At 37.6% G+C, this 26,022-nt stretch overlaps 1 protein-coding gene across 1 annotated transcript in view; it reads right to left on the minus strand.

Moving 5' to 3' along the window:
* The window catches only part of NELL1 (neural EGFL like 1), an 845,852-nt gene that overhangs the window by 724,319 nt on the left and 95,511 nt on the right, over positions 1 to 26,022 (minus strand). The window contains exon 4 of the mRNA XM_027852558.1: positions 3,598 to 3,768. Coding sequence (XP_027708359.1) covers positions 3,598 to 3,768 — 171 coding nt within the window. The remainder of the gene's footprint in view (positions 1 to 3,597; positions 3,769 to 26,022) is intronic.

Here is a 26,022-nt window from a genome sequence, read left to right on the forward strand (position 1 = left end):
TATACAAAACATGGACAAGCATCAAGACTATGTAATACCACTATATGTGGTCCAGACACCATATTGTGGAACATCAAATTGGATCAAAGTGTTCCATTCCTTTTTCACTCCAGTTCTTACAGGTCTCATCCCACCAGCATGATTCTAAGGGCTAGGGGTTGAAGAGAGGGGTAAGATGAACAAATAGTCCAGAACACTAGTACACAGAGCAATTGACTGTAATGTGAGAGGTCCTTCATCAGGATGAAGGCTGGTTACCTGTCTTTGTCGTGGCAGCCCTTAAAATAGCTCTTTAATTTGTCATAGATAAGGATGAGTTACTATCTATTACTTCATTCCTTTCCGATGAAGAAATAGCACTCTGCTGTGCAACTTAGTACATTCCTGTGACTATAAGAAGCAGTCAAGTTGGTATTAGATAAAACTGTGGAGTGGCTACTCTGTGTTAACTCCTTTCACTGCTTTCTTCCTTAGATCCCTCAGCTTCTAACACCTGAATCTCCCCATCAACTAGCATATGTACAACTGCCTTTTGTTAATATCCCATAATCCAGATCATTTCCTTCCCTCCATCACAATGTACCTATCTTCACACCAATGTACTGTTAGAGGAGCTATGAATTGCCCAGCCATTCTGAAAGGCAATTTGGAACTATACCCTACACATTGCTAAATTGTGTAAACCCTTTGACCTGGCAACACCCACCATAGAGAGTAAAGACAGAGAAAGGATCCATAATTACCAAAATATTTATATCAGCTCTTTTTTGTTGTGGTGAAGAATGGGAAACTAAGGAGGAGCTCGTCAATTCAGGAATGACCGAACTAATTATAGTACATGAATGTAACTGTATGTTACTTTGCCATAAGAAATAACCATAAGGATAGATTGAGTGAAACGTGGGAAGACTTAACTGATACGGAATAATATAATGTTTATAATATTGTAAAGAAAAACAACATTGAAAAACAACGACTGTGATCAATGCAATGACCAACTCCAGCAGACTGTTGGTGAAACATGATTCACACCTCTTGGCAAAAAGGTGATGGACTAGAGGCTCAAATTTCTTAAATGGCCAATACGTGGATAGGGTTTTGCTTGAATGCTATTTGTTACAAAAAGAGCTTTGGGGTGGAAGTGAGGGCAGTAGGGAGAATGATGATAGAGATGTAAAAATGGAATCAAAAAAAGAAAAATGTCAATGAAACATTTAAAATATGCATTAGAAATTAGGAGAGAATTCAAATGTGGATACACATAAGCAAGAAAACATTGGTAATACCGGCTCTTTCCTTACCAGCTACCTCGCCTCTCCTCCCACCCTACCCAATTTTCAGCTCTGGAACCATAATTAAATCAAAATGATCACTATTACTAGAAAAAGTATGTCATTTCAATCTCCTAAAGTTCCGCTCACCAACTCTTGAACTTTATCAAGGCAAAATATCTAGCCCTAACCACCACTGCCCTTAATTTCTTATCCTCCCCTTCCCCCTGCCATTATATTGTAATCTCCTCAAAGGAAAAGGACTTTCTTCACTTCTGTAATTGCATAACTATCACTTAGCAGTGTCAGTACAGAGCAAATGCTTAATCTCTGTCTTTTCACTTCATCACACTTTTAAAAACAAACTATGTACTAGAGATTCATGGTTTCATATGCAGTCCTCTTGTCATACTATTCTTTGTATATAGAAGTACACATGTTGCTGATGTTTGTCAAATGGTAATAAAAGAAAGAAAATTACCTAAGCTGGACCATTTCCTCAGTGTCCTTCTCATTACTAGCTGATTGGATAAATTAATTCAGGTCACCTTTACATAAATTCAGTGATGTCATTCTTCTGTGTTTCCCCTCCCTTGAACTCTGTTTGCATTTTAACAAGGACATTCAATGTCTTTAGGGAGTGACTAATGAGTTCAATTTCAAGAACTTAGGCTGGTGGAAGAAATATAGAGGGACCCTATAGATTGAAATATATGGGAACAGTTTTGGGTAGCTATGAGTCACAATATGCCTAGAGGAAATCTTTCATAAGCTGCCCCAAATGTGAGTGAGGACTTCTGGATGACCAGTTTTCATCCAGGATGATAGGATCTGTTTTCTGTTGTTTACCCAAGAAAATCACTAACCTCAAGAGTCAGATACATTGAAATTTGCATCATAGTGATTTTCATAACTGCAATTTCCCCCTAAAATGATAAACTCCTTGAAAGTAAGACCTTTAATCTCACTATTAGTTTATCCCACCGTGAGGGAGGGACAGAGTCATAGCCAAACTTGTCTTCCCCTCTCAAAACATAGTATGTGTCAGGGGTGGGGAACCTATGGCCTCAAGGCCACATGGGGCCTTCTAGGTCCTTGGGTGCAGCCTTTTGACTGAGTACAATTACCAAACAAATCCTTTTATTAAGGGGATTTCTTCTGTGAAGTTTGGGATTCAGTCAAAGGGCCACACTTGAGGACCTAGAGGCCCACATGTGATCTCTAGGCTGCAGGTTCCCCACCCCTGGTACGGGTACACTGTACATCAAATACACATAATAAACATTGAATTTGAGTTGAATTAATATGAATTTGAAATACAGCACTTCCTGATCTGAAATGCAGTTTGAAACCAGAACGTCCTTGAAATTAGCCTTATCATAGGATGGCATGACAAGTTCTAGAAGGAGGACTCTTCATGCCATCCCATTGATTCAGGGCATATCTGGTGGACTTATAGCTCTTCTGACAGTATGGTCAGTTTGCACTGTTATTGTAACAACAATGCATGGACCTATTAAAAGATTTAGTCCATTCTCTGTAATTGAACTCAGATCAAAATGTGTAAGATACTGGGTTCTGAGAGATCAAAACACCACCCCTGGGCACTATTACCAAGCTGTCCCGACTCCAACAACCATAATGGGACCAATGGATTTCAAATTCCTTTAGATGGTATAAAAGCTGCCTCCATTGAAACACACTGTGTATGACATCTGTCTTCCCTAATCCAAACCAAACCCTCCTTTTGAAACTTTCCAAACCTGGCATATTGCAGTCCCAGGTTTTAAAAGGAAAGTGGTGAAAAAGCCAACAAGCCCAATAGCCCATTAAAAAAATGAACAGCATCAACTCCAACAATTCAAAGAGTAGTCTCTTTTAGAAGCTCTCATTTAGGGAAGATATTTAAGGTAAATGACATTTGATTAAGTGAAATAAAATGAGTGCATCTAGGGTGACATATTCCTCAAGTTTCAGGGTAGCCATATTAAGACTGCTTCTTGAGCAGAACAGACCACAAAACAATCTGTCACCATGAAATATAATCACATAAGAATATAACATCAGCCAGGGCCCAGAGTACATGAAGGTATATTTAATATTCCCCAATCAGCAATCAACCACTGGTGCATTCATTCATAATCAGAAGACACAGTTTAATTTTAACAGCCTGTTTTTCCCAGCTTATTATACTTGGTCACTTCAGGATACCATCCTAAAAGTTAAGTGGAAGGCAAGGTCCTTCAATTTTTGTTTCCCAATTGGCCTTTATATAATTGTGTAATTTCAAGGGAAAGAACTCCTTCTATCAAATGCAAGCCCTTACCTGTTGCAGTCCACGTGGAGCAGAAGATGGGAGGCGCTAACCGACAAAGCAATCTTGTGCCACTGGCCATCTGCCATCCGGTAAGGAAAAGCTTCCATCCTTGATTTTCCATTAAATCTATAGTGGTATCTGATTTCATCTCTCAAGCCACTGCTCTCCAGTTCAAAATAGCTGTATTGAAAGCAGAAAGAGTCTGTTTCAGTTGGCAACAGGACATCATCACCATCATTTCCCTCTGGGCACTACCTGGTTTCAATGGCTTCTCAGAGTTCACAATTAACTCAGCATCACACAAAGAGCCATAACCTAAAATCAATGGTGCAGCATGGAAGGCAGCTCACTTACTATGTCAGAGCCCACATAGTGAATACCTTCAGAGAGGGTACCAAGATCAATTGAAATACTGTAAGCTAATTAGTGGAGCTTGGTGCATTGTTTTTTAAACACTTAAAAGTGCAGTTCAAATCCCTTCTTCCATTGTCTATGGGCATCCAAGTGGAAGAGATTTACCGATGTTTATTTTTAGACCTGTTATATTTTTAAACATTACAGGAAAAGTGGCCTTAGATATCAAGGCCTAGAAGACATTAGCGGGGTAAAGTCTGGTGATTTTTTAAAATTTCTTCTCCCTTGAACATAATGATAATAGGATAGCAATTCCTTGATAATTAGGAGAGGAAAATTAGAGTTTGTTCACACTTAAGTCAGTTGTTAAGTATACAAGGCCATAAAACTCCAATGTCTGAGTTTCATTCCCTACCCCCTTAAGGCAGCTAGGTGACACAGAGGTTATAGTAATGGATCTGAAGTGAGGAGAACCTGACTTCTAATCTACTAGTTATATGACTCTAGGCAAGTCACTTAACCTAAGCCTGCTTCCATTTCCTTAATTCTAAATGGGGTTAATAACAGCACCTACCTCCCTGGGCTATTGTGAGGATCAAATGAGATAACGTTTGTGTAGCACCTGAAAAGTAATGGACAATAAATGCTTGTACTTTGGTCCCAGATTTTTAGGGAGAATTTTCAGACTCCTGGAAAATATCAGCTTAATTGCTATGGTTAAAAATTTGGCCAATAACCATCTTTCTTCCTACCTCTTACCCCCTATACACATTCCAGGAGGTAACATCTCTTTCCTCCTACTCTTGCATAAGAGATATACATAGTATTTTCTATGCCTTCTATATAGCCTGGCCTCTCTCATGGAGCAAGCCTATGTTCCAGTCAAACTGGCCAACTAGCTGCTTTTCCACATGAGACATTCCATTCCCCCACCCCTGCACTGTTGTACAAGTTCTTCTCCCATACATGGAATGCACTCCCTCTTCAACTACACTTCAAAGAAACCCAAGCTTCCTTCAAAGCACAGCTCAGATGCACCAGGCCTCTCCTGATTCCTCTAGTTAGTTCATTTTTCTTTCTCTCCTTCCTTTCATCTCTCTCTCCCTCTCTCCCTCTCCATTAACCCCATATATTTATTCTCTCTCTCTGTCTCTCTATCTCTCTCTGTCTCTCTCTCTGTTTCTGTCTCTGTCTCTCTCTCTGATTTCTCTCCCCATCTGTCTCCGTCTTTCTCCATGACTTTATTGCTTCATATTTAGTTCTGCAAATGTTGTAGTAGAATACAAATTCCTTGACAGCAAGGATTGCTTTGCTATTTCAAAAATCAACAAGTATTTATATGTGCCTAGTATGTGCACAATACATAGACAATACAATACAAAGACAATAAGGCAGTCCCTGCCATCAAGTACAGCATACTGGGATGAGAAGGTTACGAAATGTTCATAGACGTGTAAATATAGCTTTGTAACCATGGGCAAATTAATTAACCTCTCAGTGCATTAGACAAACCTCTAAGACTTTAGGTTGCAAAGAAGGTGCCAACCTGCATTGACAGAGAAAGTTCCTCACAGGCATCTCCCTATACCAATAAAATCACAGATTGGATCCACGTCCCTATCCCGACATGCAAAATAAAAGGATATTAACTTGGCAGTGGCAATAGTTACTAGGGAATCAGATAAGACCTCTGAAAAGAGGTTTATTTAAACTGAACTTTGAAGTAAGCTGGGATTCTGAGAAGTAAAGGTGAAGACAGATTATTATAGGTATGAAGAATAGCTTATACAAAGCTGTGGAAACAGGAAATGGAAGGATTTATATGGGGAACCAGAAATAGACCTGTTTGCCTGTAGTATTAGAGTATGTGATGGGGAGGAATACTTAATCAGATTGGAAAGGTGATGGGAAACATGATGATGAAGGCAAACAAATGAGTTCGTTTTTTATCCTAAAAGCAACAGGGAGACTCGGGAGCTTCTTGATCAAGGGATTGGAATAATCAGATCCATATCCTTTAAGAATGTCAGTTGGGAAGTTGTGTGGACAATGGACCAGAGAAAGGAAAGACTGCATTCAGAAAGACCAATTAGGAGGATATGGAAATGGCCCGAGCAAATGATGACGATCTGAACTAGGGTGGCTATAGCATGAATAGTAAAAGCCCACGAATGGAGAAGAGGTAATGGACTCTAGGGGTGTGGAGGATGCAGCATTGGCAGGACTTGAAAACTGCCTAGATATGATGTGTGAGAGAGTAAAACATGAAAGATGAACCCTAGGTTACAAACTTGGGTTTTTGTCTTTGTATTTACAGCATCTAGCAGTTTCTTCTTTATGAAAGATACAATAAATGATTGATGGATTGAATTAAAGTTGTCCAGAAAGAGCCACTATGCCAAATTAAAATCCTCGAAATGAGACTAACTCCTAACAACATAGACTGCAGAGGTATATCACCTAGCCAGGGATGCTAACATTAAACCCTAGACTCTGAGGAGATGGTTCTTCTCTCTAATCCACTTAGCCAACCTCACCCTACTAACCAACATGTATTTAATTTAATAGCAAAGTGCATCAGATACAAGGACTAAAATGAATATATCATGAAGCTAAGCCTCTATTATGCATGACTTCCCAATCTCATGTCAAAGAACAAATGCATATTTCACTCTTCTGTCCCAGATGATAATCCCAAGGAGGAATGCTTAAGAATAAGAATGAAGAACAGCTCCTGACCCACTTCAGTGATGCCATACTAAGAAACAGATGTGAAAACACAGGATGGAGAAGTTAATAAGATTTAGCAACTGGTTTTCAGATGCAGGCACACCCATGTTAACAGGAACATTAAAAGGCCATGGGAATAAATCCCTTACTGCACAGAGCTTTTATTTCTAGATTTTCCTGGCTTCTTGAAGCCAATATAGTTATGTATTCTTTAATAAACAAACTAATTTACAAGTGTATGTCTTCGTTTAAGCTAAATAGGCCATTGGGTACATCCTGGGCATAGAGAGGGAAAGAGATTTTCTACAATGACTTCTGTCTCTTCTGTCCATGGAACTTTGGAAGAAATGAGCAATCATTTAGTAATTATTGAGGACTTGTGTTGGATGTTGTGAGGAATATAGGAATGTCATAGAATCATATCAAAGCCAGAAGAGACCTCAGCAACCATCCAGTCCAACCCGTACCCGAAAGAGAATTTCCTTTACAAAGTACCCTGTTGGATCATATTAACTCTTAAATACAAAATTCCAATGAGGGGAAATATCACCTCCTGAAGAGACCCATTCCTTTTTGGAAAAACTCTAACTGCTAGAAAGTTGAGCCTTCCATCAAACCTAAATTTGTCCTTTTGTAACTTTCACCCGTTGGTCCTTGAGTCAAATAATACAAATCTAATATCTCTTGCAAATACTTTTAGACAATTATCATGTCCTCTCTTTGTTAGCCTCAACAGCCAAGTTTCATTCCCACAATATTCAAATAGCATGATCTAAAAATAAATAAATAAATGAATGAATGAATGAAATAGCCTCTCCTCTGGACCTTGTCCAAACTTATCATGGTGCTTGCTAAAGTATAGTGCCCAGAACTAAACACAGTGCTCTAGATATGGTCTGAAAAGGGCAGCATACAGTTGACCTACCTATTATTATCTTTTCTATGTGATGTGGTCCTGACTTCTTTAAGGAGGGGAGAGATACCTAGTATAAATATTCTGATGACAAGGACCCAAAGGAAATGGCAGAACCATATCTACCAGAGGAGTTTTGTGAAATCAAGTAAATGTGGTAGAATCACTGCTCAAAATGCACCCACCACCTCCTCTTCTCCTCATCCATGACCCTTAATCCAATCCATGATGCCACACAGTATATCCAGTCATCTCTATAGGGGATAATAACTCTAAACAAAGTAAAGGGTACAAAACCATAAACGAGTTCCTCTTCCATCACACCAGAGAACCAAGTTGATTAATTCTCTAAATACTGTCAACATCACTTTTACCATGAAAAGAAGGTCAAAGAATTCCAAAGTCAATGAAAATTCTAATTTAGCAGACTATTAGAAACTAAAACACAAAAATCCCATTTCCTATTCTGAGAACGATCACTTAAAATACTTTCATAGAAATGATTACCATTTCCCCCCAAATCATATTCATTGCTGAATCATTCCTAAGGAAAACAACTCCTTAATAAAATTCTATTCACCATCTATTCCATATACATGCAAATACATGTTTCTGAACTAAAAGCCTTTGGCCCAAAAAGCTCTGCGTATACAGTATCTATTTACAATCAAAAGACAATCTCTCAGAATAACATGACCCTGGACAGCAATTGCTAGCAGGTGCAAGCAAGTAGTAAGGTCACAAAAAGACTGATTTGGTCAACAAGACCATGCTCTTCCATTAACACACATCACTATCACTTGAAAGTTTCCAAGGACAAAGGGGAAGGCTGGCCAGCTTCAGGGTTCTTTTGGCATTAAAACTTCTATTGCCTAAGATGTCTATACACAAAAGAATGAAATGTTGGTAATAAGAGAAATAAATGCATGGAAGTGAATTGGCTCTCAGATATCACTGAGTTTTTTCTGGTCTGGAACTCAGTGTAATACATTTTCATACTCTCAGACATATGTCCTTATAGTTAATTTGGGTATTTATAATAGACAAAATAACTTATTCACTTAGTCATTCTTAAAAACAATACTGCTAATTCTATATGCAATGTTCTCTTGGTTCTGCTCATTTCTCTCATCATTATTTTGTGCAAGTCTTTCCAGGTTTTTTCTAAAATCATTGAGCTTATCATTTCTTAAAACATAGTAGTATTCTATGACAATCATATACCACAACTTTCTCAGCTATTCCCCAATTGATAGGTACCCTTGCAATTTCTAGGTCTTTGCCACCATAGAGCTCACAAAGAGAGCTGCTATACACATTCTAGAACATATTGGTTCTTTTCCTTTTTCCCTGATCATCTTTGGAAATAAACCAAATAGTGGTATTGCTGGGTCAAAGGGTATAGGTAGTTTAATAATTCTTTGCACATAATTCAACATTGCTCCCCAAAATGGCTGGCTCATTTTACAATTCAAAAGACACCATTTGTATCCAGAGAAAGAACTAATAAATAAAAATATGTATAGAATAATTTTACATATATACATACATATATATAATATGCACCTATTTGTGTATAATGTTAGCCATCTCTAGGGCAGGGGAGTGGGAGGAAAGAAAAAAAGGAAAAAAAATTTACATGATAATTTTGTTGTATATTTGAAAGGAATAGCAAGTTGTGCATAGTAGATTTGCAGTTTTATATATAATCATCTTTTTAGTGTACTATGTTGGGGAAATGCTTGTTTTATTCCATAAATTAAAAACAAAATTTTAAAAAGTTTAAAAAATAATCCCAAACATAAAAATCTAATGAGATCTTAGGCTATATTAATAGAGGCGTAGCTTCCAGAAATAGGTGATAGTACCTGGTTACTCCACATGGTCACACCACATCTGGAGTGCTGAGATCAATTTTGGGTTCTTCATCTTAGGAAAGACTCTGATAAACTGGGAATATCTAGAGGCCAAACAGAATGGTGAATGATCTCAAGTTTGTGCCATAGAAGGATGGGCTGAGGAATTGGGATGGTGTGTACTCTGGAAAACAAAATACTTGGGGGTGGTGGACATATCAATTTTCTAAAAATACTTAAAAATCAAATATAAAGAAAAGAGATTGAACTTGTTTTGCTTAGATCTTGAAGGAAGGTCTGAGTAACAAAGAGAAGCAAATTAAAGGTTCAATGTAAAGGGAAACTCCCAATCAACTATAAAACTACCCAAAAGTTGAATAGGTTGCGTCAGGAGACTGAGTTCTCTCTCATTGGAAGTCTTCAAGCAAAGGTTAACTGAGGATTTGGGGAATATGTCGTAGCAGTGATTCTTGTTAAGGAATAGATTTTACCAGATAACCAATGAAGTCCCTTCCATTTCTGAAATTCTGTGATTTTATCACTGTAGGTTGGATATTATGAACCCAAAGTTGCTTCCAGCTATGATATTCTAGGATAATGGAGTAATTTTATCCACTCAAGGGCCTCACCTCCTGATCTACAGCGATTCCCAGGAGGCTACAAAAGCCACATCTGTACTGGTTAGACTCTGGGGCACAATATTGTGCATGTGGGACTCAAACAGTGCCACTACGGAGAGGGGAAGAGGAAAAAAAGAAGGTGTCTATCTATGATTCTGTAATACAATGGAGTTGAAGGAGCATCAGACCTTGAGTCAGGAGATAGAGGCTCAAATTCTAGTTCTGTTACCAATTAGCTTCGTCACTTGGAACAATCATTTTAAAACCGGTCCTCACTAAAATAAGAGGATTTGACTAGATTGTCCATAATCTCCCTTCTAGATCTAATAGTCTATGGTTTTATTCTTTTCTGCAGAGAACATTACAGTCAGTCCTTTCCAAGAGCCTTAAATATAGTCACCAATTCTACCTTTTAACTTGGTATCTGGAATGAAATTTTTCAAGAGCTCCTTATGACAAATTGGATCTAGAAAGACAGAGAATGTCAATAGGGGTGTCCAAGTGAGGGAAAAGCCTTGAGCAAAGGCATCAAGGCAAGAATCATGATCTTAGCTGATATTTATATAGTATTTTAAGATTTGCAAAGCACTTTACACATTCTTTATTTAAATTAATTAAGCAAGCATTAATTAGGTATTCATTATGTGCCAAGTATCAGGCACTAGGGACACAAAGACAAAAAGGAAACAGTCCCTACCCTCAAAAGGCTTACACTCTAACATTCCTACATTCTTTTTTTTCTTTTTTGCTTTTTCTTTCTTTTTTCATTTTTTCCCTCTTAATAGTATTTTTTTTGATTAAATGTAAAGATAGTTTTCAACATTCACTTTTATAAGATTTTGACTTCCAAATTTTTTCTTCCTCTCCCCTCCCCAAAATGGCAAGCAATAAGATATAGGCTATACATGGCACAATCATATTAAACATATTTCCACATTAGTCATATTGTGAAAGAACAATCAGAACAAAAAGGAAAAACCACAAGAAAGAAATAACAACCACAAAAGAAAATAATATGCTTAGATCTGCATTCAGACTCCATAGTTCTTTCTGTGGATGAGTATAGCATTTTTCATCATGAGTCTTTTGGAATTGTCTTAGATCATTGCATTTCTGAAGAGAGATAAGTCTGGCAAAGTTGATCATCACACAATGGTGCTGCTACTGTATACAATGTTCTCTTGGTTCCACTCACTTCACTTAGCACGAGTTCGTGTAAGTTCAGGTTTTTCTGAAATCTGCCTATTCTTCATTTCTTATGGCACAATAGTATTCCATTATATTCATATACCACAACTTGATCAGCTATTCCCCAATTGATGGGCAACCTCTCAATTTTCAATTCTTTGCTACCACAAAAAGAGCTATTGTAAATGTTTTTGTACATGCAGGTCCTTTTCTCTTTTTTATGATTTCTTTGGGAAACCAATTTAGTAGTGCTATTGCTGGGTCAAAGTGTATGAATATTTTTATAGCCCTTTGGGCATAGTTCCAAATTGCTCTCCAGAATGGTTGGAAAAGTTCACAACTCCACCAACAATTCATTAGTGTTCTAATTTTCCCATATCTTCTCCAACATTTATCATTTTCCTTTGTCATATTAGCTAATTGGATAGGTGTGAGGTGGTACAACATTATTACATTCTAACATAAATAGCAGTAATTGCCAGAAGGCTATGATAGCTACATCTGTAATAGCTAGAATCTGGGGCACATCAGGCATGGGGGACTCAAATAGTGCTTCTATGGAGAGGGGAAAAAAGAAAAAAGGAATCTTCTAATTATGTTATTTCAGTTGGCCCTAGCAAATACCCTATGAAAATAATACTATTCATATCAATACCCCTATTTTAAAGGTAGAAAAACAATCTCCTTCAGAGAAGTTAAGTGATTTGCCCAGGGTCACAAGATTGGTAAATTTTAAAAATGGAATTCAAAAGTAGGTCCTTCCTGACTTCTCTCCACTGCACAAATCTTAGTGACTGGTATAGTCTGATATTAGCAAATGGCTGAGTCTACATAAACTCAACATGATAAAATAAATGAACTCATTTTCCTTCCCATAAAATCCTCCCCCCTTCAAAACTTCCATATCATTGTTGAGGGTACCACCATCCTTGTAGTTCCCCACACTCACAACATACTCACAACATCATCTTCAATTCTTCATTATCTTTCATTCCTCATATCCAAATAGTGGCCAAGGCCTGTCAAATTCACTTTTGCAACACCTCTTGAATATGCCCCCTTCTCTCTTTTGCCACCAGCCAGGTGCAGGTCTTCATTTCCTCATACCTGGATTATTGCAAAAGACTATTGGTTGGTCTGCCTAACCCTGGTATCTCACTACTCAAGTCCATCCTCCACTCAGTCACCAAAGTGATTGCTCTAAAGTGCAGGTCTGACACCTGTCACCCCTCTACTCAATAAATACCAGTAATTCCTATTACCTCCCTCCAATATTAAATATAAAATCCTGTTTGATGTCCAAAGACCTTCAAAACCTAGCCTCCTCCACCTTTCCAGTCTCCTCATACCTTATATACTGCCCTAACATTTTCATCCAATGGCACTGGCATCCTTTGCTAGTCCTCCAACAAGACATTCTGCCTCTTGGCTCTGGGCATTTTCATTTGCTGTCCCCCATATTGAGAGTAGTCTCCCTCCTTATCTCTGCTTCCTGGCTTTACTAGTTTCCTTCATATCCCAGCTAAAATGCCAACTTCTACGGAAAGCCTTTTCCATTTCCTCTTAATTCTAATGTCTTTGCTTTCCCATTTATCCTATATGTGGTTTATTTGTATATAGTTGTCTGCATGTTGTCTCTCCCATTATGCTATGAGCTGCACAAGGACAGGGACTGTCTTTTGTATTTCTTTGTTTTCCAAGTGCATACCATTGTGCTTAGCTCACAGTAGAATCTTTTAAAATACTTATTGACTGAATGAACAGAAGATTCACACTGGGGACTAATTGAGATAAATCTGAAAATGTTAGTTGACATAAGATGTCAGAAGACTCCATACACCAGTATACCATCAAGGTTGGTTTTGTTCTATATGCAATAGAGAGCCATTAAGATTTATGAGCAGAGAAGTGATGTGATGAAAACAGAAGTTTAGGAAAATTAGCTTAGTTGTCATATGCAGGGGTGCAGGGGATAAAAGCTAAAAATTAAATGGAGCTCTGCCTTTGACTGAACAATAATAAGCAATATTAGAACCAAGTGATCAGTGAACAGTAATTCAAAGACATCAAGTAAACCTGAAATCATAATTAAAACTTGTTCTTTTGCAAAGTAAGCTACAAAGTAGGCCTTTGCCGCTGTGTGATACAGTGGTAAGTAAGGATGCTGAATTTGAAATTAAAGGATCTCTGTTTAAATACCAGTTCTGCCACTCACTATTGATGTGACTTTGACCACACAACCATTCTGGGCCTCAGTTTCTTCATCTATAAAAAAAGGGTATTGAACTAGATAACACCTAAATTCCCTTCAAACTCTAATTCTATTATCATTTGTTCTTTTCTCTTTCAACAGCTAAGGAAACCTCAAAATCTTTCCCAATTCCTATACAGATAATAGGGAGACATTGGGGTAAGGTACATTCTGTCATTTTCAAAATCACCTCATAAGTGGCCCCAAGTTGCCTATAAAGGCATTCTGAAGAGAGGGTTTACTCTTGCCCTTCTGACCAGAAAGCCTGGAGAAGCTATATTAATCTTTTTAAATTACTTAAAATGGGGGGGGGGGGTTATATTGCTATTTTAAAAATCCATTTGCCCTACTTACACCCCAGAGAGGGTAAGTGAGCTGCATAAAGAAAATGGGGAAAAAAGAATGAGAGCATCAAGGGTTGAGTTAAGAATAAAACCTAGGGCAATGTTCCCTATCCTAGTTCCTATTTCCAACGAATAATCCCTTTGAAGCATATCTTCTCACCCACATAACTCCACATTCCCTTTTCAAGACCTTTAAAAACATCAATCTGATCACTCAGTGGGTAGAGCTAAGGAGGAAACACCAGGTGTAGCTCAGATCCCAATGGAAAGGGCCATTACCTTTCCTCTTCATGATGTGTCCTAAGCAAGACAAGATAGAAAAAATCCCCAAAATATTTTCACTTGAAAATAGGCTTCAATGAGAGAACAGTTCTTATTCAACTAGAATATGGTTCATTAGTCTTCCCTCTCCCTCTCTCAGCACTGACATTCCTGCATCTCAAACTGATAAAGCCAATTCCATTAGAATTTCTCCTTTCTGCCGCACAAAAGACATTTGTACTGGATTTTGTACAAAAATAAAAAAGGTTGCTGTGTGTCTGGAACATGATTCCTTCTTAGGTAGTTATTCACAATCAAGCATTTTTGAGTAGGTAATGGCTAAACAAATGTGACACATGAATATAACTGAATATTATTTTGCTATAAGTTGACAACACAAGGAAAAGGAAAATGCTAGAGGGGCAATGGGAAAATAGGTACATTAATAGACTCTTTTTTTCATTAATAGACTCTGGAGCTGTGAACTTGGCCAGCCATTCTGGAAAGCAATTTGATGCTATACCCAAAAAGCTAATACGCTATGCATACCCTTTAACCTCATGCCCCATACTGTTATTATATCTAGATCCCAAAGAGATCAGATAAAAAAGGACCAAAGACCAATGTGTACAAAAATACTGAGAGTAGCTCTATTTGTGGTGACAAAGAATGGAAACTGAAGGGATGCTCATCACTTAGAGAACGACATTTGAATTGATGGCATACTATTATGCTGAAAGAAATGAAGAGGATAGCTTCAGAGAAACCTGTAAAGACTTGTATGAACTGATGCAGAGTACAGTGAGCAGAACCAGGATAACAATTTATACAATAATAATATATAGTAAAGACTATTGACTTTGAAAGTCTTAAAAACTCTGATCAAAACAATGACCAACTTCTGCTTCCAGGAGCCAAGATGGTGGAGTAAAAAGGTAGTCGCTCTCACCCTCCCCTATCAACCTCTGAAAACCCAGAAAATATCACCCCAGAAAAAACCCCAGAACAGCTGAACCAGAAGAAAGATGGGGTGCAGCACTGCAGTAGCCCAGGTAGCTAGAGGGATTAATGGGAAAGGCCCCTCTTACCCTGGGAGAAGGGGAGCAGTAAGAAACAGGAGTCACCCAGCCAGCTAGTGGAAAGACCCACTTTATTTATTTATTTTTTTTAATGAGGCAATCGGGGTTAAGTGACTTGCCCAAGGTCACACAGTTAGTACATGTCAAGTGTTTGGTCTGAGGCCAGATTTGAATTCAGGTCCTCCTGACTTCAGGGCCGGTGCTCTATCCTCTGCGCCACCTAGCTGCCCCATACCTCATTTTCTATGCCTGTCTGACATACCTATCTTCTTTCCCTCCTGGCTGTTTGCCTAATCACTCTAGAAAGTATAAGTTAATCAAAAAATAATTTAGTAAATTCTTGGTCACTTGATACTCTTGGATATATAACAGGACACTGAAGTGATATTAATCTATTTGGCAACATCCATTGTCCTTATTTTCAGTAAATGGATCCTATTTGTTAATTTTAAAGTTAACTAACCTTCTAATGACTTTGTCATGCTTGCTTTTTTCTTTTTTTTTTTTTTTTTGGTGTGGCAATTGGGGTTAAGTAACTTGCCCAGAGTCACACAACTCTATCCACCGCGCCAGCTAGCTGCCCCAGAAAGACCCACTTTAGCACACCAGGAGGAGATTCTAGTGCCTCAGCATTCTACAGCAAATGGGTCTCCCAGTGCCTCAGCAAAAATAAGGGAAGCAGCACTACAAAGGGCCCCAAGTGGATAAGCACCTGGCAGAGAAGCTAAGAAAGCAACCTAGAGGTGCCAAAAAGTTCCAGCCTTGTTGATTCCAGCCCAACACCAGGTAAGCTGTCAGAATCCTACAGCCTCCAACTGCCAACCAGGAGATCCCGAAGCCCAGGTGGTCGAGCAGGCAAACACCAACAGCTGTACCTCCAAGTGCCTCAGTGAGGGTGGGGTAACTGGTGGAAACCAGGTTAGGAAACCACCAGGTGCCTTGGCATTCTTCAGCAAAGAAGTGTCCCAGTGCCTCAACAGAAATAAGGGAGGCAGCACTGCAAGGGGCCCCAGGCAGATAAACACCTGGCAGCACTTATCTAAAAGGAGCTAAACAAAGCTGAAGGAAATGAAAAGCAGGCAACCTAGATTTACCTGAAAATCCCAGCCTTGCTGATTCCAGCCCAACACCAGATAAGCTGCCAGAACCCTACAGGCTCCAATTGCCAACATAAGAGGCCCCAGCACACAAAGCCAGTGACCAAGACCTAGGCTCCCAACACGAGAGGCTTGGGTCAGTGCCCTCTGCTCCCCAGCAGGAGAGCTTAATCTCTGTAAAGGCCAGAGAATAAAGAAACATCATGAGTAAAAAGAAAAGTACGATAGACTCATATTATGAGAAGAGTGAAGATCAAGACAGAAATTCTGGGGAGGACAACACTGTCATCAAACCCACATCTGCTACATCAAAAGAGAATATGAACTGATCTGAAGTCCAAAAAGCCTTCTTAGAAGAACTCAAGAAGGATTTTTAAAGCCAAATGACAGAGGTAGAGGAGTCCTTTAAAAGTACAATTGGCCAACTGGAAAAAAAGTACACTGAAGAAAACTCCCTAAAACACACAATTGGCCAATTGGAAAAAAAAAAGTACAATGAAGAAAATAAATCCCTTAAAAATACAATTGACCAATTGGAGAAGAAAGTACAAAATCTAACAGAAAAAAATAATATGTTAAAAATTTGAATTGAACAAATGGAAACTAATGACTCTATGAGAGAGCAAGAATCAGTCCAACAGAAAAAAAAAATGAAAAAATAGATGAAAACATAAAATAACTCATGGGTAAAACAGCTGACCTGGCAAATCGATCCAGGAGAGACAATTTAAAAATTATAGGCCTACCTGAAAGTCATGATGAAAAAAAGAGCCTAGACAATGTCCTTCAGGAAATCATAAAGGAAAACTGCCCTGAAGTCCAAGAACCTGAAGGTAAAATAACTATAGAAAGAATCCACCACTCCCTGCCTGAAAGAGATCCCAAATTGAAAACACCAAAGAATATAATAGCTAAATTGCAAAATTACCAGATTAAAGAGAAATTACTGCAAGCAGTCAGAAAGAAACAATTTAAATATCATGGAACCACAGTCAGGATTACACAGGACCTTGCAGCCTCTACATTAAAAGACTGTAGGGCATGGAACATGATATTCCATAAGGCAAAGGAGCTCGGAATGCAGCCAAGGATTAACTACTCAGAAAAAATGAGCATGATTTTTCAGGGAAGGAGATGGATATTCAATGAAATAGGGGACTTCCAAATGTTCCTGATAAAAAGACCAGAGCTTAACAAAAAATTTGATCTCCAAGTACAAGATTCAAGAGAGACATAAAAAGGTAAATGGGACAGAAAGATACAATATGTTGTTAATAAGGGCAAAATGTTTACAACCCTACAAGGCAAGATGACACTTGCAACTCTTGAGAACTGTATTGTTATTATACCATGTTAAAGGAGTATACATAAAGGGGGTGGATATAAGTTGACTTTTATGTAATGATAAAAAAAAATTTAATCAAGTGGGTTAAATGGATCCAAGTAAGTGGATTAGTCTGAGCTAAGAAAATGTACTGAGAAAGGAGGAGGCAGACAAGGGTAAATTATATTACAGGAAAAGACACAAAAACCTATTAGAGCAGAGGTAAAGAAGGGAGGGGGATGAGCATTGTTTGAACCTTACTCTCATCAGATTTGGCTCAAGAAGGGAATAACATAATCAGTTAGGTATAGAAATCTAACTTGCCATATAGGTAGTAGGAGGGGAAAGGGGAAAGAAAAGGGAGGGGGGATAGAAGGGAGGGAAGAAGTAGTAAGGGTAAATGGGAAGAAAAGGGAAAGGGATAATAGAAGGGAGATGGGACCAAAGGAGGCGCTGGTCAAAATCAAAACACTAGTGAGGGGGGAAAAGGAGAAAGGAGAAAGAAAAGCATAAAGGGCGGGGAAGGGAAAGGATGGAGAAAAAGACACAGATAGTAATCATAACTGTAAATGTGAATGGGATGAACTCTCCCATAAGATGGAAGCATATAGCAGATTGGATTTAAAACCATAATCCTACAATATGTTGTTTGCAGGAAACACATTTGAAAAAGAGTGACACATACAGGGTAAAGGTAAAAAGCTGGAGCAAAATATATTACGCTTCAGCTGAAGTAAAAAAAAGCAGGTGTAGCAATCCTGATCTCAGACAAAACAAAAGCAAAAATAGATCTTATCAAAAGAGATGAGGAAGGAAACTACATCCTGCTAAAAAAGCACCATAGACAATGAAGTAATATCATTACTAAACATATATGCACCAAATGGTATAGCATCCAGATCCTTAGAGGACAAGTTCAGGGAGTTACAGGAAGAAATAGACAGCAAAACTATACTAGTGGGGGACCTCAACCTCCCCCTCTCTGAACTAGATAAATCTAACCACAAAATAAACAAGAAAGAAGTTAAGGAGGTGAATAGAACATTTAAAAAGTTAGGTATGATAGGCCTGTGGAGAAAACTGAATGGGAATAGAAAGGAATATACTTTTTTCTCGGCGGTACACAAAAATTGAACATGTACTAGGGCATAAAAACCTCACAATCCAATGCAGAAAGGCAGAAATAGTAAATGCATCCTTTTCAGATTATGATGCAATAAAAATTATATGTAATAAAGGGCCATGGAAAGATAGACTAAAAAATAATTGGAAACTAAATAATCTAATCCTAAAAAATGATTGGATCAAAGAACAAATCATAGAAACAATCAATAATTTCATTCAAGAGAATGACAATAATGAGACAACATACCAAAACTTATGGGATGCAGCAAAAGCAGTTCTTAGGGGAAGTTTTATATCTCTAAATGCTTACATAAATAAAATAGAAAAAGAGGAGATCAATGAATTGGGCATACAACTAAAAAAACTAGAAAGAGAACAAATTAAAAATCCTCAATTAAACACCAAATTAGAAATATCGAAAACCAAAGGAAAAATTAATAAAATTGAAATTAAGAAAACTATTGAACTAATAAATAAAACTAAGAGCTGGTTTTATGAAAAAACCAATAAAATAGATAAACCTTTGGTTAATCTAATTAAAAAAAAAAGAAGAAAACCAAATTACTAGTATCAAGAATGAAAAGGGTGAAACTACCACCAGGGAATAGGAAATTAAAACAACAATTAGGAATTATTTTGCCCAACTACATGCCAACAAATTTGACAATCTTAGAGAAATGGATATATATTTACAAAAATATAAATTGCTCAGATTAACAGAAGAGGAAGTAAAATACTTAAATAACCCCATCCCACGAAAAGAAATTGAACAAGTCATTGATGAACTCCCTAGGAAAAAATCTCCAGGGCCAGATGGATTTACATGTGAATTCTATGAAACATTTAAAGAACAATTCATTCCAATACTATATAAACTATTTGGTAAAATAGGTAAAGAAGGAATCTTACCACATTCTTTTTATGATATAAATATGGTACTGATACCTAAACCAGGAAGAGTCAAAACAGAGAAAGAAAATTATAGACCAATTTCTCTAATGAATATAGATGCAAAAATTTTAAACAAAATATTAGCAAATAGATTATAGCAACTTATCACATGAATAATACACTATGACCAGGTAGGATTTATACCAGGAATTCAGGGCTGGTTCAATACAAGGAAAACTATCAGCATAATCCATCATATCAACACCAAAATTAACAGAAACCACATGATCATCTCAATAGATGCAGAAAAAGCTTTTGACAAAATACAACACCCATTCCTATTAAAAACACTAGAGAACATAGGTATAAATGGAGTCATCCTTCAAATAATAAATAGCATTTATCTAAAACCTTCAGCAAGCATAATATGTAATGGCGACAAGCTAGAAGCATTTCCAATAAGATCGGGGGTGATACAAGGATATCCATTATCACCACTGTTATTCAACATCATACTGGAAACATTAGCTTTAGCAATAAGAGAAGAAAAAGACATTGAAGGCATTAGAATAGGCAAAGAAGAAACAAAGCTATCACTCTTTGCAGATGACATGATGTTATACTTAGGGAATCCCAGAGAATCAAGTGAAAAACTACTTGAAATAATAAACAACTTCAGCAAAGTTGCAGGCTATAAAATAAACCCACATAAATCATTGGCATTTCTATATATTACCAACAAAGCCCAACAGCAAGAGATAGAAAGAGAAATTCCATTTAAACTTTCTGTAGAAATTTTAAAATATTTAGGAGTCTACCTCCTGAAACAAACCCAGGAACTCTAAGAACACAATTACAAAACACTTTTCAAGCAAATAAAATCAGATCTAAATAACTGGAAAAACATCAGTTGCTCATGGGTAGGCTGAGCTAATATAATAAAAATGACAATTCTACCTAAGCTAATTTACCTATTCAGTGCCATACCAATCAAACTACCAAAAAATTATTTTATAGAGTTAGAAAAAATAAGAAGAAGATTCATTTGGAAGAACAAAAGGTCCAGAATATCAAGAGAACTAATGAAAATAAATGCAGGGGAAGGTGGCCTAGCCATTCCAGATCTTAAATTGTATTATAAAGCAGCAATCATCAAAACTGCTTGGTACTGGCTAAGAAATAGAGTGGTGGATCAGTAGAATAGGTTAAGTATGCAAGACACAGTAGTCAATGGTTATGGTAATATATTATTTGATAAACCCAAAGACCCCAGCTTCTGGGATAAGAACCCACTCTTTGAAAAAAACTGCTGGGAAAACTGGAAAAGAATATGGCAGAAACTAGGCATAGACCAAAATCTCACACCATATACCAAAATAAAGTCAAAATGGGTACATGATTTAGATATAAAGGCTGATACTATAAGCAAACTGAGAGAGCAAGGAATAGTTTACCTGTCAGATCTATGGAGAACGGAAGAATTCATGACCAAACAGGAGATGGAGAACATTATGAAAAGCAAAATAGATAATTTTGATTACATTAAATTGAAAAGTTTTTGCACAAACAAAGCCAATGCAACTAAAATTAGAAGGAAGGTAGAAAATTGGGAAAGAATATTTACAACCAGTCTCTCTGATAAGGGCCTCATTTATAAAATATAGAGAGAATTAAGTCAAATTTATAAGAATACAAGCCATTCCCCAATTGATAAGTGGTCAAAGGATATGAACAGACAGTTCTCAGATGAAGAAATTAAAGCCATCTATAGTCACATGAAAAAATGCTCTAAATCACCATTGATTAGAGAAATGCAAATCAAAACAACTCTGAGGTACCACATCACACCTATCAGAATGGCCAACATGACAAAACAGGAAAATGATAAATGTTGGAGAAGATGTGGGAAAATTGGAACACTAATGCATTGTTGGTGGAGTTGTGAAATGATCCAACCATTTTGGAGAGCAATTTGGAACTATGCCCAAAGGGCTATCAAAATATGCATACCCTTTGACCCAGCAATAGCACTTCAAGGGCTATAACCCAAAGAGATCACACAAATGGGAAAAGGACCTACATGTACAAAAACATTCATAGCAGCTCTTTTGTGGTGGCAAAGAATTGGAAATTGAGAGGATGCCCATCAATTGGGGAATGGCTGAGCAAGTTGTGGTATATGAATGTGATGGAATACTATTGTGCTATACGAAATGATGAGCAGGCTGACTTCAGAAAAACCTGGAAAAACTTGTATGGTCTGATGCTGAGTGAAGTGAGCAGAACCAAGATAACGTTGTACACAATAACAGCCACGTTGTGTGATGACTAATATTGATAAACTTAACCCTTCCTGGCAATACAAGGATCTAAGACATCTCCAGAGGCCTTGTGATGGAAAATGCTACTATCCACACCCAAAGAAAGAACTATGGAAGCCGAATTGTTATTTTTTTTCTCTTCTGTTGAGTTTTGTTTCCTCTTTCTGATGGTTCCTCCTATTGGTTTTGATTTCTACTTACAACATCACTAATGTGCAAATATGTTTAATATGAATGTAAATATGTATAGCCTATATCAGATTGTGGGCCGTCTTGGCGAGGGTGGTGGGGAGGAAGGGGTAGAAAAATTTTAAACTCAAAAGCATATGGAAGTGATTATTGATAAATTAAAAGAAATTAAAAAAACAATAACCAACCAGAATTCCCTACCTGATAAAACAGGTTATCTGCCTCCTGATAGAAAAGCAATGTACACAGAGTGCAAACTGAGACTTATTTTTTAACATGTTTAATGTGGGCATTTGTTTTGCTTAACTATGCATGTTTGAACAGGGAATTTTGTTTTTCTTGCTTTCTCAAAGGAGGGAGGAAAAAGGGAGTGAGAGAAGGTAGATCTTCATTTGAAAAAATAAAATTTAAATAGAAGAAAAATCTTACCTTGCCATATAAGAAACCATAAGAATTTATAACATCATGAGAACTTATATGAACAGATGCAGAATGAGGTAAGCAGAACCAGAAAAACAATAGATACAATTACAATGGCATGAAAAGGAAAAAGCAAAATAAATTGCTATGTATCAGTGGCACCTAGGTGACATAGTAGAAAGAGCACTGGATTTGATGTCAGTAAAACCTTAGATCAAATTCTGTCTCAATTACTAGCTGTGTGACTTTATGCAAATCACTTATTTTTTTCCCAGCGTCATTTTTCTCAGATGTAAAATAGAGATAATAGAACCTACTTCCTAAGCTTTGTATGAGAATTAAATGAGATGTCTGTAAAGTGCCTTTCAAGCCATAAAATGATATCTAAATGCTACTGATGATTTTGATGAGGATGATGAGTACCACTTTAGCTCCTGAGAGGAGTTAAGAAATTGCATCTCCTTCCCTTCCTTACAGAGAGGAGAAACTATAGATGCGATATTGCATATATGATCATATGCATTGGTTAGTTTTGCTAAACTGGTTTTTCTCCTTTCTTTTTTAATCTTTATTACAAAGGATAGCTCATTGGGTAGGGAAAGAGGGAAAGACAAATTTTTTTTAAGTGATTTTTTAAAAAAAGATTTCAAAATCTTTACAAATTAAGACACAAGTATTTTCTCTTAAGAAAGTGTTTACTTTTTAACTCCCTTTCCCTCTTGGCTATTCAGAAGTTTACTCTGCTATTAGAGCAATAAGAGGAAGCTGAAAAAGAAAAATTTAGTCTTGAAATAAGGAAAATTTCCTAATGATAAGGTCTACCTGAAAGTGAAATGAGTTGCCTTAGCAGATAGTTGCTTGCCCATCACTTGAGATCTTCGAACACAGGAAGGATAACGACATTGCTATGTTGTATAGAAGTCTCTTGGAGAATAAGAATAAGAATAGCAGCTAGGTGGCACTGTGGATAGAGTGCTGGGCCTGGACTCAGGAAGACTCATCTTTCTGAGTTCAAATCCAGCCTTAGACACTTACTAGCTGTGTGACCCTGGGAAAGTCACTTAACCATGTTTGCCTCAGTTTCCTCAACTGTAAAATTATCTGGAGAGGGAAATGTTAAATCATTGTAGTATCTTTGCCAAGAAGACCTCCAGTTGGTTCACAAAGAGTCAGACACAACTGAAAAATGACTGAATAACAATGAAAAATAATAACGAATATTTATATAATACTTACTACGTGCCAGACACCGAGCTAAGTAATTTATAATTATTATTTCATTTGATCCTCCCAACAGCCCTGAGAGGTAGGTCCTATTATTATTCCCATTTTATATATGGGAGAACTGAGGCAAACAAAGGTTCAGTGACTTGTTTGGGGTCACACAGCTAGTTAATATTTGAGGCTCGATTGGAACTTCCTGCTTCCAGGCCTGGAACTTTATCAACTATGCCACCTAGTTATCTAGGTAATGATCCAGAAGTCCCTTCCAACTTTCAAATTTTGTAATCCTCATTTTACATTCGAGTAACTAAATGTGGGAGAGGTTATATGACTTTCTCAAGTTTACAAAACCAGTAAGTACCAGAGGCAGGACTCAAAACCAGGTCTTCTGCCTGTAAAACCAGTGAAAGAAGGATAGAATATCTAGACTAAGCAATATCTTGGAGGAGAAGCCTGGTGGCATCTAGCACAAGGATGAACCCCCAGGATAAATAATTATCTATTGAGTGGTAGATAGAACTGGTTAGAGAAGTCAAATTGATCAATGAGATGCAAACACTCTGAGATTATTTTCCAGAATTCCTCCAAGGCACAGACCAACATACCTGCTTTCTGATTCTGTGTTTCAGAATAGAGTACAAGATCCCCGTCCTGTTCCTCCACTAAAAGATTCATTTAACAGCAAATACCCAATCTCAGTGGCTTGATAGTATCTAAGCCAAAAAACTTGCTTGCTAGTATTTCTGATGTTGACAATACTGGTGGAAGGCAGAAAACCGGCATTTGCCGCTAGGCTGGAGATGACCCTCCTGACTTGGTGTTACGTCTCTGAATATCCTCACCTAGAATAACCCCCCCACACACCCCACCCCAATTCAGTCTCCTGGGATCTGCCCACCAGAAAGTGCAACCTTTTCACTGAACCAAAGAGTCTCCATGAGTGTTACTGAGCATGTGAGCTGTTCTAAAGGCAAGGATGCTTCTCAGGATTTCCCTAGGGTCTCCTTGTACCTACTAAGAAATGTGGGAGGCTGTGAATCATCCATCACCTTTGGTATTATAGTAAATTCTGTAAGCATTTGTTAAGTGCCTACAACATTTGTGCCAGGTATTCTTCTAGGAGCTGGGAATAAAAAGCCCAAATCAAAACTATTCTTGTCATCAAAGTACTTAAAATTCATGTTCCATGAGGGCAAATACGGGGGGGGGGGGGGGGAGTGCATTTCTTTGTATTCCCAGCACACAGCAGAGTGCCTGGAACATAATGAGCATATGATACTTATTGAGTGACTGGCATTCTATTGTGGGGCAACACCACATATATAGAAAACGAAACATAAAAGAGGATCCAAAATTTAGAACTGAAAGAACCTTAAACAGAGGCTCATTCAAATCTGTATTTTTAAAGCAGTGGGAATTTAAAACCCAGAAAGGTTCAGTGTCTTACCCAATGACACACAGCAAATAAGTGACAGTAGCAGCATATGTACAATATAATTCCCAGAGAGAGGGCACTAGCAACTGAGAAGATCAAGGTAGGCTTCCTGGAAGAGTTAACATGAGCTGAGTTTTGAAAGGAGCTATTGATGTTCAGAAATGGAAGTAAGGAGAGAATACACTTCAGGCACAGGAAGTAGCTTTTGCTAAGGCATAGAGGTGGGAGATAAGGAGCCATTTGTGACAGCCAGTAAGCTGACCAGTTTGGCTTCAACACTGGGTACACAAAGAGGAATAATGTTCAATTAGTCCAGAAAGGAAGAATGAATATATGGTGTAAAAGGTGCTAAAAAAAGGGGGGGGAGCTAAGGGCACAGTGGATAGAGTGCCAGCCCTAAAGTCAGAAGGACCTGAATTTAAATCTGACCTCAGACACTTGACACTCCCTAGCTGTGTGACCCTAGGCAAGTCACTTAATGCCGATTGCCTCACCCAAAAATAAATAAATAAATAAAAGGCACTAAAAGTCAAACCAAGTATTTTGTGTTTTATCCTAGAGTCAAAAAGAAACCAGTGGAGTTTGTTGATCAGGAAAGAACATAAGTTATAAAACATAGTCCCATAGTCCACTAAGATATATGTTTACTGCCCTATCTTTCTGAGAGATCCTTAAGTCAGTTATCACTGACTAGAGTAATGATTCTCAAACTTTAGTTCACAAAGACTGGTCTCATCCACTCCTATTTGTCCCATCAAGAAATTATTCCACTTCAACTATGCCCAAAGGGCTATAAAACTGTGCATACCCTT

The sequence above is a fragment of the Vombatus ursinus genome, unplaced genomic scaffold (genome assembly GCF_900497805.2).
Source record: "Vombatus ursinus unplaced genomic scaffold, bare-nosed wombat genome assembly UNPS02009770.1, whole genome shotgun sequence".
Classification (NCBI taxonomy): domain Eukaryota; kingdom Metazoa; phylum Chordata; class Mammalia; order Diprotodontia; family Vombatidae; genus Vombatus; species Vombatus ursinus.